This window comes from Triturus cristatus, chromosome 5_2, assembly GCF_964204655.1.
Source record: "Triturus cristatus chromosome 5_2, aTriCri1.1, whole genome shotgun sequence".
Lineage (NCBI taxonomy): Eukaryota > Metazoa > Chordata > Amphibia > Caudata > Salamandridae > Triturus > Triturus cristatus.
Genome location: NC_140588.1, coordinates 482,259,601 through 482,275,232, shown reverse-complemented (window position 1 = coordinate 482,275,232; position 15,632 = coordinate 482,259,601). Strand labels below are relative to the sequence as shown.

The window sequence follows — 15,632 nt, the reverse complement described above, 5'->3', positions numbered from 1 at the left end:
CCAAAGGTCCTCTCAATCACATTTCTGGTGCTTATGTGGCCTGCGTTGTAGCGTTGCTCCTGTGGTGTTGCTGGATTGATGTAGGGGGTGAGGATATATTCACACAGGGCGTATGCACTGTCACCTACAGGATGGAAGCAAAGGCTTAGCGACAGTGATGAATATACATGTGTGATGCTCATGTTATGAAGAGGTATGTGTACGTACCAAGCAGGAGTCCCTCTCCAAATTCTCCATTGAGTAGGCGCCTGTGGATGCCACTGTGTCGGAATATGTAGGAGTCGTGTGTGCTCCCTGGAAATTGTGCCACTAGGTCCGTGATGATGTGCTTGGCATCGCACACGACCTGCACGTTGATGGAGTGGTAGGACTTGCGGTTACGGAAAATGTACTCATTGGCTGAGGGTGGACAGATGGGGACATGCGTGCAGTCAATGCATCCTATGACATGGGGGAATTGGGCCACCTGGTAGAATGCCTGTTTGGTGTGGTCCAACTGCTGTGGGGTTGTGGGGAAGCTGATGTGGTTATGTATCATTGTCAGCATGGCATCAATGAATTTGTGGAAGAAGCATGATAGTGCGCTTTGTGATACGCCTCCCGCTACGGCGATGACCCCCTGAAAACTTCCAGAGGCCAGTAGGTGCAGGCTGCATAGGACCTGGACGTGCGCAGGAATAGCATTGGTCCGACGTGTCTGGTGCTGCAGTATTGGTTCAAGGTCTGCAATTAGGCGCATGATCATGGCACGATTGAGACGATACTTGTCGTAAACCTTATCCTCATTTTGGCCAAGCAATGTGATGCGCACTCTGAAGACTCTCTCCTGGACCCTTCTCCTGCGCTGTCCTGCTGCATTAATTCGCATCCTCTTTGCAAGCACGTAGAGGGCTGCCATTTTGTGCAAGGAAACAGGGTCTCCTGGCCCTATTTGTATGGCTTACTGATTGTTAGCATCTGTGGCACATTTAGAAATTTTTTTTTTTTTTTTTTTTTTTTTTATTCAACTTTACCTCCTGGTTCTGATTCCCCTTAATCTGCTCATGCAGAATTGCGTTTTTTGGGATTTTCGGTATTTGCGACTTTTGATGCATTCATTAGCGATTCGTCATTTGCGATTGGCACATGCCGGGCGCTATCAGGGATTTCGGTATTTGCGATTTATTGTTTTGCGATTCTTTATTTTGACGGGGCTTCTTATTGCGATTCTTTATTTTAGCGGGGAATTATTTAGCGATTCTTTATTTTTTTCCCGATTTGTGTTGATGCATTGGGATTCGTTTTTTGCCACTCGCTAACGGGTGATTTTTGCGATTCGGTCTTTTTGCGAGTTGATTTTTGGTTGATGCATGTGCCAGTTTATGTTTACATTTTCATATTTGTGTCGTTGATGTTTTCTGCATACTTTATCGAACTGAGATATAGGTTCAATTGACTGTAATACTGAGTAGTGGCCTCGCTCTTCTAGAGTAAGTTCAAGCTCTTAATAAATATTATTCTGTATGTTGTGTTTGTTGAAAAGATTAATTCACTGTTTAACTTCTGTTTGCTAGATTACTATGCTAAATTTGTATTCCCCATACACAAATGCTTGCTCTCCATTGAATCCAAAATATATTTGCCTATTTGAGCTAAAGAAAAATCTAAGATTTTGATCAGACATCAGTCTAGCACAACATCTTTGTACGTAATGTTCTTAACACATGCTTAGATCTTCTAACTCGTGAATACTGCTTGTCCCTAAAAACAGCCTCCAGCCTCTTAAGAAAGCGTTTGTTTTCCATTTTGGCTCAGAATTTTCACCCTTGGTTTTGTAAATCTCCATATTTAAAGGCTGTCTTTTTGATTTCATATTGCACTCAACCACATAACACCAAATTCCAACACACTCTAAGATTAGTGTCCATTGTAGGCCAGGAGAAGGAATCAATGCTAGATTTTCAGATGTTTTGGATAATCACTCACTATGTGATCGAGTTCCATTTTTTAATCATAACATGTACATTTATCCAATGTGGATAGCCAGAAATTCTGACATAGACTGGGCCCTTTAAGACCTGCATAGTGTATTCATGCCCTAAGTCAAAGTACCACAAACACACTACTGAACACACTGTTTCCCAGACAGGAACTCAGTCCACTACAGCCCAATACGCCCCCATTCTACGACACCCAGGCACTCACAAAATCACTCTTAACTCCATTCTACTACAGCTAAAACACAACACTCAACGGCTAGCATCGATATTCCAGGCTACCAGATTCCACTCTCCTAACTACAGACCTCATTCTCTTGAGTTCATAGCCATTCTCTCGACTCCATAAAATAATATGCGATTTTAGTCTGTCATTGTTTGCGCTGAGTTTCTACTATATGTGACTATGCACCACTTATATACCACTTTCTTCAGACTGAACAGTCCCTTAGTGCTTTTAATAATGAGCGTTATTACTGTTTTGCCGACTTCAGAATGAGGATCCACGTGGGTATTCACATTCTCTGCGTCGGACAAGAGCATAGATTATTTATTTTTTTAGAAAAACCTAGCTTTATTCCGAGGCATACTGTGTATATTTATCTTCCAACACATTTTAGCACAATACAGCCAGTGCTTGAGAACATGCTAATGCAATTCACTGTTGGACCGAATCTTGTTTTGTTTTTTATATCTTATCTAAAAAAAAGCAGTCAATATTGTATTGCAACTGCAATGTAAAATAAATACAGGCCAACATCAAAATGGGAATGGCTTTCTTTAGTTCCTCACTCAGTGAAAAGGTGCAGTTTTCACTGATAGCTGTGTATTCAGTACAACCCATTGAAATAAAGCCATATGTTCCAAAAGCACATCATTGTAAATGTATCAGTCATAGTCGTACCTACCATTTCTGCTGTCACGCCCTATTCACAGAAAATACGTTGACAGGCGTGAGACTGAGGGGATGCCTTGTGCACAGTGTACAGCCCGAGGAATCAAGGAGGTCCTATAGTTATCAACCGTCTCAGCCGATAAGGGGCACAGCACCTGGGAGATACAGAGAAGGGAGCAATCTCTTTATTTTATTTTATTTTATTTATTTAATGCGTTTTTATATAGCGCGAACATTACCCGAAGGTGTCAGAGCACTTTACAAAAGAACCAGTTGCGTTACATAAGGACTTTGGATTATATGAGTTGCAATCTCTTGTGGTTGGAAACTGCGATTAGGGAGAACAAGTCTGCTCTATTGGGAGAATTTGGATGATTTACTAGGGGGAGAACAAAGGATGAGATTAACACTAAAATACGTGACCTATTTCCTAAGAAGCAAAAAGCAAAACATTGGAAGCGATGAATTTATGAAGAAAATGAAACAATGGACATGGAAGACAACGTTGAAGCCATAGCCAAAGTTAGTCTATGTGCATCAGCAATGCAAGCCAGTAGAGGGCGCCAAACTGCTCGGCCTCGCACATCTTGGGAGAGCAGGCTCAGGGCCAGTTACTTTGCAGTCTAGTGCACTTCAATGATTCCAAATTCCATAATCTCTTGGTGGGGGGGGGGGGGGGGGGGGAGGCAGGCCACAGATTCAAGTGGAACACAGACGTCTCTACCCTACTGCTTCGGGGCCAGAGCCAAAGCTCCAATCACAACTTAGTCTGAATTTGAACAAATTTGTCTGGGAGGCAGTCGGTGCTTGTCGACATTAGAGCAAAAGCCCGCTCGTTGTCCTTTTGGGCATGTAATTCCTTTTTCCAAAGGGCCCTCTTATGTCCAGGATTTAGGTCCCCACACGAGGTAATCTGCCAATTTGGGAGCAGCTCACTTCTGGTTAAAATGAAGTTTCTTCCTCTCTCAACAAGGAAAGAACATCTCGGATTTGGAGTGGCCTCTGCCTGGCTGGGAACAGGCCCACTTCGAAGGCAGGCGCTCACTAAATCAAAGTCCTTACATAAATAAGGTAAATTCCAGTGTTCCTGTTTGTTTTTGTCTGGCCATTTATTGTCCTCTTCACTCACCCACCACACACATTTGATAAATGTTGATTGTAGTTCCTGTGATTAACTTCTCATTTCTTCCTGCCTGGGATCCCCCAGATGGCTCTTTCTTTAGCAGATAGCGCCTGGTGAGGATTGTTTACACCTAAACTAGGTCAGCTCTCTGCGGTTAGAATCTATATATCGGTCCCTGCAGCAGGGAAGTGAGTGCCATGCCCATTGATAGGGCTGTTGCAGCACAGTCAAAAGTGACCTTTTTAGGTTTCGCCTGCACTTGCACTGTGCGTGCGACATCGCTTGTGAATAAAATCTTGAAACAGGGGTCGCTTCCTTGTGACTCACCTTTTCTAGCCTCTCACCCAACAGTGGGCGCACAATTGTGCTTATGGGTGAATTGCTTCTCTCCCTCAGCTCTTCTGTCCTAGTTGGTGGTGTACATCTAGAAACGGATTGGCACTACCCAAGCTGCAAGTGCAGAGTTAAAACAAGCATTGGCAAATCCAATAGCTCTTGCATATGTGAGACCTTTTGGCTCTGTCAACGTTTTTTTAGCTGTAATGCCCAGCTGCGCGGCCGCTTTGCAACATGGCTGAAAGTAAAGAAAATAAAAGCACTATGACACGGTCATCTATTGGCTTTGTTAATCCCTTTAGAGATGTTGCACAGCAGTGCAAGTTACTGTGCAACATGGCTTAAAGTAAAATAAATTCTAAAAGCAGGATGGCCCTGTCAACGCTGCCCGTGTCAGACCACTTTTTTTTTAAAGCCCAGTAGCCCGCACTGCTGTACAACGTGTCTAAAAACGTTGACAAAACCTGTCCTGAGTTAGTGCAATAAGATCTTTATTTTTTAAGTAGACCTTTAAAAATGAGAAAAGAGGATTTAGTCTGTGCTGAAGGAAAGTTCTTTTGAATTCTGTTCTTGCAGACACTTGCCAACTTCATATTTTGGATGTTTCCCGTATTCCCTTAGTACCTAGGCAGTCTGGGCAACAAGGCATTACTGAAGACGGCATAACTAGGGTTATGTTGCAGTGAAAGTCCTGATGCCCTGTGTTAAAACATCCGATCTCAGCAGTTTAAATGCAACCTTAAGCCCAAAATGCGATATGTGAAATATGCCACATTTGTAAGTGTCGCATTAGGTAAAAGTCACACAGTCAATTGAAGTTAGTCAGTTACTTGCCCTGATTTAGGGGCCAGAGCACATACATGCACTGGGTGTTGTTTTAATGCCTAAAATTACCTAGATTCCAAATAGCTGCACATTTAGTTAAACAGCTTGGGGATCATAGAATAAGGCAACATCATAAACAGTCTTTTATCAAGAGTTTCAGGCTCAAGTAAAATAGCAAAGAGAATGGGAAAAATGAGCCACAACCCACACCTGGAATTCTTCAAGGCATGCAGGAAATATGAATCCCCAAACATCAGTCAGTATCTCATGCTCTGCCCTTGCTGGACTGGATTTCTATTTTTAAAAAATGGATCAAATTCAAGTCCCTCTGCATTGGCTTTAAGGCACTACATGGCTCAGGATCTGAATACGTTGAACAGAGATTTTAATGGTATGTAACCAACAGATTATGCGGTCTTTATCTGCATTCAATCTTTTGAGTCCCAAAGCTAGAAAAACCACCTGGGGTGGTAGAAGCTTTGTAGTGGGCACAGCTAGGGTATGGAATTCTATGCTGTCGGAACTTTAAAAAAAAGTCAGAGGTTCTCTCCTTCTGCAGAACTGTAAAAACTTGACTTTTCAATAAGTAACGTCTTGGTCTTCTTGTTCTCCATCCCATTTTTCAGTTTTCTCTTTTCCTCTTCTATTTCACCCTTGTTACAGCATTAGCGCCTAGACATCTCTGGGTAGTAGAGAGCTTTATAAATTTAAATTTCATTTCATTTCAAAGTGGAGAAGACCGTAATAGTGCCTCCGAAGGCCAGACACGTGGCAGAAGACCAGCATAAGACCCTGATATCCCTAGAGAAGTGTCAGAAGATGTCAGAAGTATAGGAGTCCAGACATTTGCCCACGGAGACCATTGTGACACGACTATCAGTGGGGGGAAGGGTGTATTAGTGCCTGGAGTGCAATGACAACATCCTGGAAGGGGCACAGGTGGAGTTGTCTGTACTCTAAAGGACATCTTCTCATTTCAAGAGTGTGCTGCAGAGTTCCCTTATAGCCTGCAAAACAGAATAGAAACAAGATCAGAGCAAGGAATGCGATTGTCCTCGAACTTTTTCAGTAAGGATTGAAGCTGATCATCCAGAGTATTATTAAGACTGTGTTTGTTTAAAGGATACTGAGTAGTCAGTAAAGGCGTTCCATACTGCCCCGCCTCCAGTGAAGGACACAGTGGGTGACCATCAATGAAGTAATACTACTGTTCTCTCTGCACAGAGTTTAATCAAGTCCTGGCTCCACTAACAAAGAAACAATAAGTAATTCTGCATGTTAAACATAAGCAGATGCTTTCCCAGATCTGAGTGCCAAAGCCCATCAATAGACAAAAATCTTTAGAATGATAAAGGAGCTGTTTATATTGACATTGGTAGCTAAGGCTTGCATCTGGTTTGGCTGAGCTTAGATCACCATAAGAAGACTTTCATATTATTTCTCCAGTGTAAACATTTTTATGTGATATGATATTGGGTAAATCTTGAGGTGCAGTAAAGTTGAAGGCCGACAAAACAAGAGGAGATTTTCAATTTGTTTGTCTTTGAGGAATAGTTGGTAAATGGAATAACAGGACCTGGGTACTGCGCAGGAGGGTGTTAAAAATAATACCGCTGGGTTTGATCTATGAACGTGCTTTGGGGGAAACAGACATTAAGATGGACCATTCTTCAGGTATATGGACAGGTATCCCCTATCTACCCCCTGACTTACCTATGTATGCAGTGATAGGAACAAAGATGCTTTAAACTTAAATAAAGTTAACAGAAGATGAGATCATAACAATATATTTATGATTGCTCTAGAGATATTTGGTGGGCTTGGCTGGTAAACATGTATCTCTATTTGTGACTTATTTCTCTTATTTCAGTACCATGCACTCACTGACTGCTTAATTTGTAATGCAAGAAGTGCTGGCACACAAAGTTTTGCTCAGAAGCCTCGCCCAGCACCACTGAATATTGGGGGTGACAAATACCAGGGCTCCATAATCTTGATTCTACCTCATGCATCTTTGACCTACTAACAGGCACTCCTTGCCCCTTTATCTCACTTTTGCAGGTTCTTTTTATCTCTGCAGTCTCTTTTTTTACACTGTTTTTCTGTCTTGCTCTTCCTTCTGTGTTTTTCTCTCTCTTACTTTGGGTTAAAGTCTGATGATGAATTTTAAATGCTGGTTCCTGAAAATGCAAATGTCCTCTCTCCTTCCGTGTTGCCCCCTGCCGTCCCTTGCACCAGCTTCTGTGTGCTTTGCAATATGGCTAAAACATTCACAAAGCCAATACCTCACAAAGGCCAGACCTATTGACTTTGCCAATGCTTGTTTAGATCTGGATATATAAACCTTTTGATTTTAACAAAACTAGATATATGCTATATTTACATGTATGGGCTTTTAGCCAACCCTCTTCATCCATTGCTTTGTGGTGTGCCATTTACATTTTTCGTCCATCCTCTGCAGCATACATTAGGCTCTAACCATTGGAACACTTCACTGTGAGCGAAGGAATCCTGCTCTTTGAAAAGGATCGCTTTTGCATGCAAAGTAGTACCCTTCAGTGATAAGGACTACCAGATTTGCCAACACATACGGTGCCATTGTGTGTCCCACAATATTGCCTCCTTTCACGTGATCACCGCTTGAGGGGCCAATATCACATTGTAGATCACAAAGTGGGCTAGAAACCCCTGTGTACAGTAGGTATCCAGCTTGTATTTGAAGCCTCTGTGTATCTGTGAAAACACCCAGAACATCTGCAGCAGTCTGACCTACTATTCCAAAGTGCACTTCTTGAAACCGAAAACACATATTTGCTTTTTGTATTTGTATTTGTATTTGTATGTCGATTTGTAGAGCGCGATTGCTGCCCGGGGGCGTCCAAGCGCTAAGAAACCAACAGAACAAGAGGAGGTAGCCCGGTGTTATTGGGCAGCAGTGAAGAGGAATGTTTTTAGCTGTTTCCTGAATGAGGTGAGATTGGAATTTTTCCTTAGGTGGAGGGATAGGGTGTTCCATAGCTTGGAAGCGTTGTAGGTGAAAGTCCTACCGCCAGTTCTGGACTTTTTTATTTTGGGAATTGTGGCCGTGAAGGTCTGGTTGGATCGCAAATTCCTAGTGGGAAGATAGTGTGACACTAGGTTGCGAGTGATGAGAGGGCCCGTTTTCCAGAACGCCTGGTGTGCAATGCATAAGGCTTTGAATTGTATTCTTTGGGGAATGGGTAGCCAATGCAATTTTTTCAGTCCATTTTTGACTGATTGACGTCGAGGGATCTGAAGCAAAGTGCGCGCGGCACAGTTCTGCACCGTCTGTAATCTCCGTATCGTGTACTCAGGGGCGGCGAGGTAGAGGGCGTTGTTATAATCCAGTCGTGACTGGATAAGGCCCTGAATGGCTACTTGTTTTGCCTCCATCGGAAGAAGATGGAGTACCTTCCTTAGCACTCTGAGGAGGCCGAAGCAGGTGGCTGCCAGTTTGGTGGATTGGGTGCCGAAGGACAGAGATCTGTCTAGCCACACCCCAAGGCTCTTGATGCTGTCCTTTGGGGCCGGAGGGGTGCCCAGGCAGGGTGGCCATAGAGTGCTGAGGGAGTTAGGGTTGGCAGGGCCCAGGAGCATAAGCTCTGTCTTGTCTCCATTCATTTTTAATGAGGAGGAGGACATCCAGTCCTTGACTTCCTCTAGGCATTTCCTCAGCCCTCCTTTTGAGGTCTGGTTAACTTCCTGTGCCAGTGAGACCACTAGCTGAGTGTCGTCAGCATATGAAATGATCTTAATTCCATACTGACGAACAACTTCAGCCAGTGGCCTCATATATATGTTGAAGAGCGCCGGGCTCAATGAGGAGCCCTGCGGGACTCCACATTTTGATGGTCTGCTGGTAGAGGAGGAAGTTCCATCAAATACCTGAAAGGATCTGTCCTGTAAGAAGGATTCAAACCAAGACAAGGCTTTGTCCTTTATGCCGATGTTTGCCATGCGGTCCAGCAGAGTGTCATGGCTGACCGTGTCGAAAGCCGCGCTTAAGTCAAGGAGGATCACTACCACTGATCCTCCCTGGTCCAGGATGTTTCTGGATTCCTCGGTGACCATGAGGAGCGCGGTTTCGGTGCCATGTCTTGGTCTGAAGCCCGTTTGAGTAGGATCAAGAAGCTGGTGGTTTTCGAGATATTTGATCAACTGGCTGTTGATGTGTCTCTCTAGGATTTTACCAAGCCAGGGAAGGAGAGAGATTGGCCGGTAGTTACTGAGGTTCGAGGGATCCAAAGTGGGCTTCTTTAATAGTGCTCGGACCATGGCTTGTTTCCATTGTGGCGGGACTACGCCAGTAATAATGGAGGAGTTAAGGAGGTCCATGATGACGGGCAGGGTGATAGCCGAGGCTGACATAATGATGTCTGGCGGGGCTGGGTCCCCCGGAGACCCGGATTTGACTTTTTTTGCCAAGGACTCAAGAGTCGAGAGGTTAAGAAGAGCAAAGTGGTCCAAGGTGGGGGTGAAGTTCAGGTCAAAATGGCTTGCGATAGAGGGGGTGCTGGGAGGAGCAGGGAATGATTCATAAATGGTAGTAATTTTTTGCAGGAAAAAATCTGCCATGTTGTTGCAGTGTTCTGCGGTCTTAGACTCATCTAGACTGGGTGGTAATTTGGTGAGGCTTTTCACGATGCGGAAAATTTCCCTGGGTTTAGATTTCGCCAGGATAATTTTGTTGGCGAAATAGGCTGTTTTGCTGGCCTTGATTTGTTCTTTATATATTTTGAGTAGTTTTTGGTATTGGATTTTGTTTTCTGGCAGAGAGTCCAGGCGCCATTTCCTTTCTGCTTGTCTACACTGACGTTTTGTAGTTCTGAGGGATTCAGAGTACCATGGAGCTGATTTGTGGCAGCGTTTTGTGGTGATTTTCCGTTTAGGTAGGGAAAGGTCGAGTGACTTGGTGATCCATTCCTCATAAGAAAGGTTTGCGAGGCATGGGTCCTCATTAAGCGGGGGTGTGTTACTGGACAGTTTTTTGGTCCATGTCTCGATAGGGAGGCGGGACCACGGTCTAGCTATTCTTATAGTGGGTTTGGTGGCTGGGGGTCTGGTGGTGTGCCATAGAAAAGGGACCAGTAGATGGTCAGTCCAGGGGAGAGGGAGGGGTGGACTAGTTGTCAAATTAGTACAATTACTGAAAACTGGGTCAAGCAGGTGTCCTTGATCGTGGGTAGGGGAGCTGACCAGTTGGTGTAATTGTAACGCGGCAAGGTCGTCGGTAAGAAGAGCTGCTGTGTGATCTGGTTTGGCCTCGAAGTGAAAGTTAAGGTCACCCAACAATGTGAAATTGGCGGAACTGCTGACACGATCTGCCACAATCCGTGCTAGTTGGATGTGGAATTGTTTTGGGGGGCCGGGAGATCTGTATATGAGGGTGCCTGAGAAGCAGTTGTTCGGCGAGAGCTCCAGACTAAACGCTAGGCTTTCGCAGTCTGGGATGCTTTCTGCGATGATTCGGCAGAGGAACTGCTCTTTGTGAACAATTGCTAATCCTCCTCCTCTGCCTTTTGGGCGGTCTTGGCAGGAGATTTTAAAGCCAGGGGGAATGGCTGTAACCAAGGCTGGGTTCGAGTCTAAGGTGAGCCAGGTTTCCGTTAGGAAAACAATGTCGGGCTTGTGCACCTCCATCAAGAGTGCAAATTCGTTCTTATGCTTGGGCAGAGACCTACAGTTAAGCAAGAACATGCGGTACTCGTGGCACTGGTCCGAGGGTGGGGGGGGCTTGAGGGTGCATTTGCAGAGGTTGCATATATACGGAAGACATTCAACGTGGTAAGGATGCTGGATACAGTTCATTTGTAGGAGTCTTAGCTCTAAGAGTTTTTCGGAGCTGTACTGCCTGGGTTTCGTAGTAAAGGGTGTTAGGGGGGTGGCCCTAGGCCCGGACTAGGCGCGGACGAGCGCAGACGAGCTTGCCTTATGCGCGCCTTCGGCGCGCATTCGTCGCGCCCGCTGCGCTCGTCCGCTGCGCTTCCGGCACATGCACATGTTTATAGCAAGGGGGCAGTGAAGAGGGCGTGCCAATGCATTTTTTTTTGGTCAGGGTTAATAGTTCAACTGTCGCCAGACAATTATATAAACATCACTAGAGGGGATTTGCCTCCGCACAGGTGTTGGGAGCTAGGAGTACATGTTTTATTATGCAGTCGTTGTGTGGTCCACATAGCAAGTGCTTGCCCCCCATGCAGCTGTGAGCATTGTGTTTATTTACCTAGCCACCTAAGGTTGAACTTTCACTTGCATACACATGGATTGTAATGCTATTAAAGTGTGTTAGATAACTAGATAATTGATAGTGTTTTTACCTGGCAGCAGCACAGATGTGAGGAAGGCAGTCATTATACATAGATTTTTAGGTGTCGCTCATCAGTGCAACTGTGTCCTGACCTTTTAACCCACACCAATATTATTCTGCAGTTCTTTGCTTCCACACAAATTCATACCTATCCCCTTGCTATTTACTTGTAATCCTTCACATTACAATACAACATTCCTTTAAAGCCAGATCAGTTGACATTGCCAATGCTTGTTTATATTACAAGGCCCAAGTAGCTCTCCCTATAATAAAGACATGCTAAAGCAAGTACGGACTAAGCAAATAGACTGGCTCCCAACAGCAAATCTATTGGCTTTTGTAATGCTTGTTTTCATTTGCTCCGAAGTATGTGTCTTTAGATCTTAGATGTTCGTGATCCAGTGAAGGCATTTTGTATATTCAATCAGAAAATAATGTTGGTGGTACAAAAAGTGCGTCATGAAAATCTTAACCTTACGCACTGATTTGGTCTGTTTTTCAGCTTTGTTCGGAGCTAAACCAGCCCACCCTGCCAAACACCCGGAAGTGGAAAGGCCCAACGGGAGCTTGGAAGGCAGTTGTTTCCGAGAAGTCCTCAGGTCAGCTGCACAAGGTACGTCCTTCTTGAACCCCCGGCCTCTCACCCACGTCTGTGTGCAGGAACGCAGGCTCGCACCAAGAATGCGCCTGTAATTGATCTGTCATGTCACACCGTCCTCTCTTGTGTTGTGTGTTAGCCCACACTTGCAGTCCAAGACAAGATGTTGCAGGCGAATGCCTGTGGTTTGTGCATCCCGACCTTGAGAACACTCGCTGCCTTCTATTTCTTTAATAGGCACCAGTCGGGCTTTACTCTCAACAGGATCTGAATACAAGGGTGGGGGAAGGGGGTGCAGGAACTCCAGACCACCGCCTGGTTCAAGAAACTGGCATTTGCCAATTTTAAAGTCTCGTAAAAGTAAGTGCCCTGCACTGTTTATTTTGTAACACGATCAGCCTTTGTCTGGCCTTTGATAGCAGACAAGCGCATAAATATTGCAAGGCTATTACACGATACCGTTTCATGTTAGCCTGTTCCACCGAGATAGCAGACGCTATTATTTTGTCTAATGAAAATGCTGATGTTTCATTGTGTTTTGCTAACGGGGTCAGACCGCAGTTCAACCGAAAGCTTAACCTAGTCGCACGAAGCCATATCAAATGAGATGCCGCAGGTAGAACCGCGTTAACAACCTTAATGTGGGACACGCTGACGTCTCTTCACCAAAATAGCAAGGTGTGGAAAATGCTGAAAGTAATCATCGAGCCGTAGCTGCATTATTAGGAATAGCTTTGATTGTTTTGCCAGTCTCATGCAGTCAAAAATTCATAAATAAATATAAAAACCTATATAGATGGGTTTTGGATCAGTTCTCTTCATCAACTGCTGTGTTTAACTGTCATTCACATTTTTCTACTGCCCACACTTCCATGTGAGGCAACGGGTAAGCACACTTCAACCACTGGCTATCTTACGCTGTGAGTAACAGATTTACCCTTAGCACATGTGCACATCCTCCTAAAAAGAAATGCACTTCAGTGTCAGAGGTAGCTGCAATACTTCAATTTTTTTTTCTTTCTAGTCTTTATCCCTTTTATTGTGTTTAATTATCCTTGTGTTTTTAAACTGTCTCTTCAGGTTACTTTAAGCAAAAGTCCGTAGCACCCTTGCTTTGCACCATTAAGAATCAATTTTTCTGTGATGCATTAAAACTAAGAAGGGTTTCTAGAGCTGCTTTAAATACAGCAGCAGTGCTCTACGAAGCAACAGTACTCTGAAATTAAAATTATATACAATATATATATTATCCCATCATCATGTCAAAGCCAGACCTATTGACTTTACCAGAGCTTTTTTGTTCCTGCTACTGCATTCAGGACCCCTGAAACCAGGGGTACCATGGGCATTGCAAGAGAAAAGATTGTCACGGGATGCAGCTAGTACTCAAGGCTGTTCTGGTTGGCATCGATGATGAGGTGCTTTCTATGGATCTGCACTCTAAAATGGTGCTCTCCATCGTCTTATCCCCAAACCTCGTCCACCTATGCATACCCACGTCATTTTGTATAGTATTGTTTCGCCTCTTTCTTTTCCACTGAAAGGGAGCTTGCTTTTCACAGGTGTTGGAAAGTGGGTTATTGGTAGAGGCAAATGTAGGTCTGCCACTGGCAATAAGGCCACTAACACATGGTAGGTTTCAGCATAGGTCTTAGAAAATTATTCCTATGCCCAACCCTTGGTTACGTGGCTGCGAGCAGACAGGCTTAACTTCAAAGGCTGGTATGTGAAGCATTTAAAAACACAAATTCAGTAAATAATTAAGACACAACACAAAATAAAAATCCAACACCAATTTAAAAAAATAGGTAATATTTTTATCTTTTAAATGACACCAAAACGAGAAAAATCCACTGTAGGGAACCAGAGAGATGAATTTTTAAAGATTAGTCACTTTCTAGAGCTTAGAAACCAACAGTGCCCCTTTTAGTCATTCTCTGACAGGGACACACCTTTAGAAATTGTTCTGGAGAATTTTCTCACCACTGTGTTGTGCCGCCTTCTCCAGCAGGCGGGGTCCAGTTAGAACTTCTTCCTGAAGTTCTGCTTGCGGGTCCCAAAGTATCCAACACACAATCTAAGGTTCTGGAATCTCCAAGAGGGTCCTTGAAAGTGTGAAACTTCAATTCCGTAATCCACTTGAACAAAACCCTTACAAATCCACTGGTACTCCAGGCTGGGAATTCTTTTTGGGGATGTCAAGGTAAGCTACGTTAACCTGTATCTTGCAGGGAGTCCACTCTTTAGTCCTTTTGAAGCAGGTTTGAGCCACAGGGCTGTGGTTTCCAATGGTGCAAAAAGGCGCAAGCTCAGAGTCCTGGCCTTCGGAAATGCACTTCAAAATCTTCAGCGCAGACAGACCCTTCTGATTCTCTTCAGTTTCAAGCAGCAGATCTGGCGGGCTCTGCCCCTCTCAGATACTTATTCCAAGTTCTCTGGGTCATGCAGGAGGTCACTTCTGACCAATGGGAGCAGGGTAACTCCTCAAAGTTATGACCACATCCTGTAGAGTGTGGCATTATTTTGTCCCAGAGTGCATCAAATCTTCCAAATCCATAATGGCTTATTTTCCAGCAAGGAGGTAAGAGCTGGCAAAACACACCCCCCTAGGATGGCTTGGTTCCATAGACTCTCCCCCCTACCATCTGCACATACCTTCCCTAATCCTAGGTCTGGGGGGGGGGGTCAAAAGTGTAAAGTGGAAACTGACACTGTGGCCATCCCTCTGCCTTTGAAGACCATGCTTTACGACTCCTCCCCCTGGCCTGGCATTTCTATGGAACAGCACACTGCCCTCCCAGCAGAGCTGGTTAAGCCCAGGGGCACTTTATCACCTCTTCAAGGCAGCCTGGCTAATCCACTTAACTCTGACCAATCAGGGCTGACCACTGGAAGGCTGGATTTGGACTTACAAACAAGAAAGTCTTATAACTTCTTGTATGTACACTTTAGGAGAAATTCAACAATATGATATTGTTGGATTTGTTAATACCATTCTGGGAAGTCTTTGAAGGGCTTGTCTATCCCTTTCCTATCAAGAGTTAGTAATCAATAACTGTCTACCATGTTAACCTATGTAACTGGGGATTTGCAATGGGAAAATGACTTGGGCCATTTCTCCAGTACCAGAACTTACAAAAACATATTTTATAAGTACTTTCCTTATATCTACAGGACCCCCACCCCATGCATGTGCAACTAGGGGAGACTTTAGGGGTCCTGAATCTGTAGAAATATTGCAGATTCCTTTATTGGAGCCAGTTGAGGCTCCTCCATTGGAAACTCTGCTTTTCCCCGTCATGATCTGAGTATCTGCGGATGCGCTCGGTTTCAACTTTTGGGCATCACCCACTCTTGTTTTATGGCCCGAGATAGCCATTCCTTGCTGCATATCCTGGCTTGGTGCCCCACCGACATTTTCCTCCCTTGTGCAAGCTGTAGTGAGGTTCCCTCCACCCTTGCTGCCTTCTTCTTCTTCTTGAAATCCACTCCTGGGGGATTCTTACTGATGCTCTTCGAGTGCAATTGCTTCTTGGACAATAACCTTCTCA

At 44.4% G+C, this 15,632-nt stretch overlaps 1 protein-coding gene across 1 annotated transcript in view; it reads left to right on the top strand.

Annotated features, from left to right (window-relative positions):
• Positions 1 to 15,632, top strand: part of EEPD1 (endonuclease/exonuclease/phosphatase family domain containing 1) — a 250,630-nt gene that overhangs the window by 196,975 nt on the left and 38,023 nt on the right. The window contains exon 3 of the mRNA XM_085607475.1: positions 11,986 to 12,096. Coding sequence (XP_085463601.1) covers positions 11,986 to 12,096 — 111 coding nt within the window. The remainder of the gene's footprint in view (positions 1 to 11,985; positions 12,097 to 15,632) is intronic.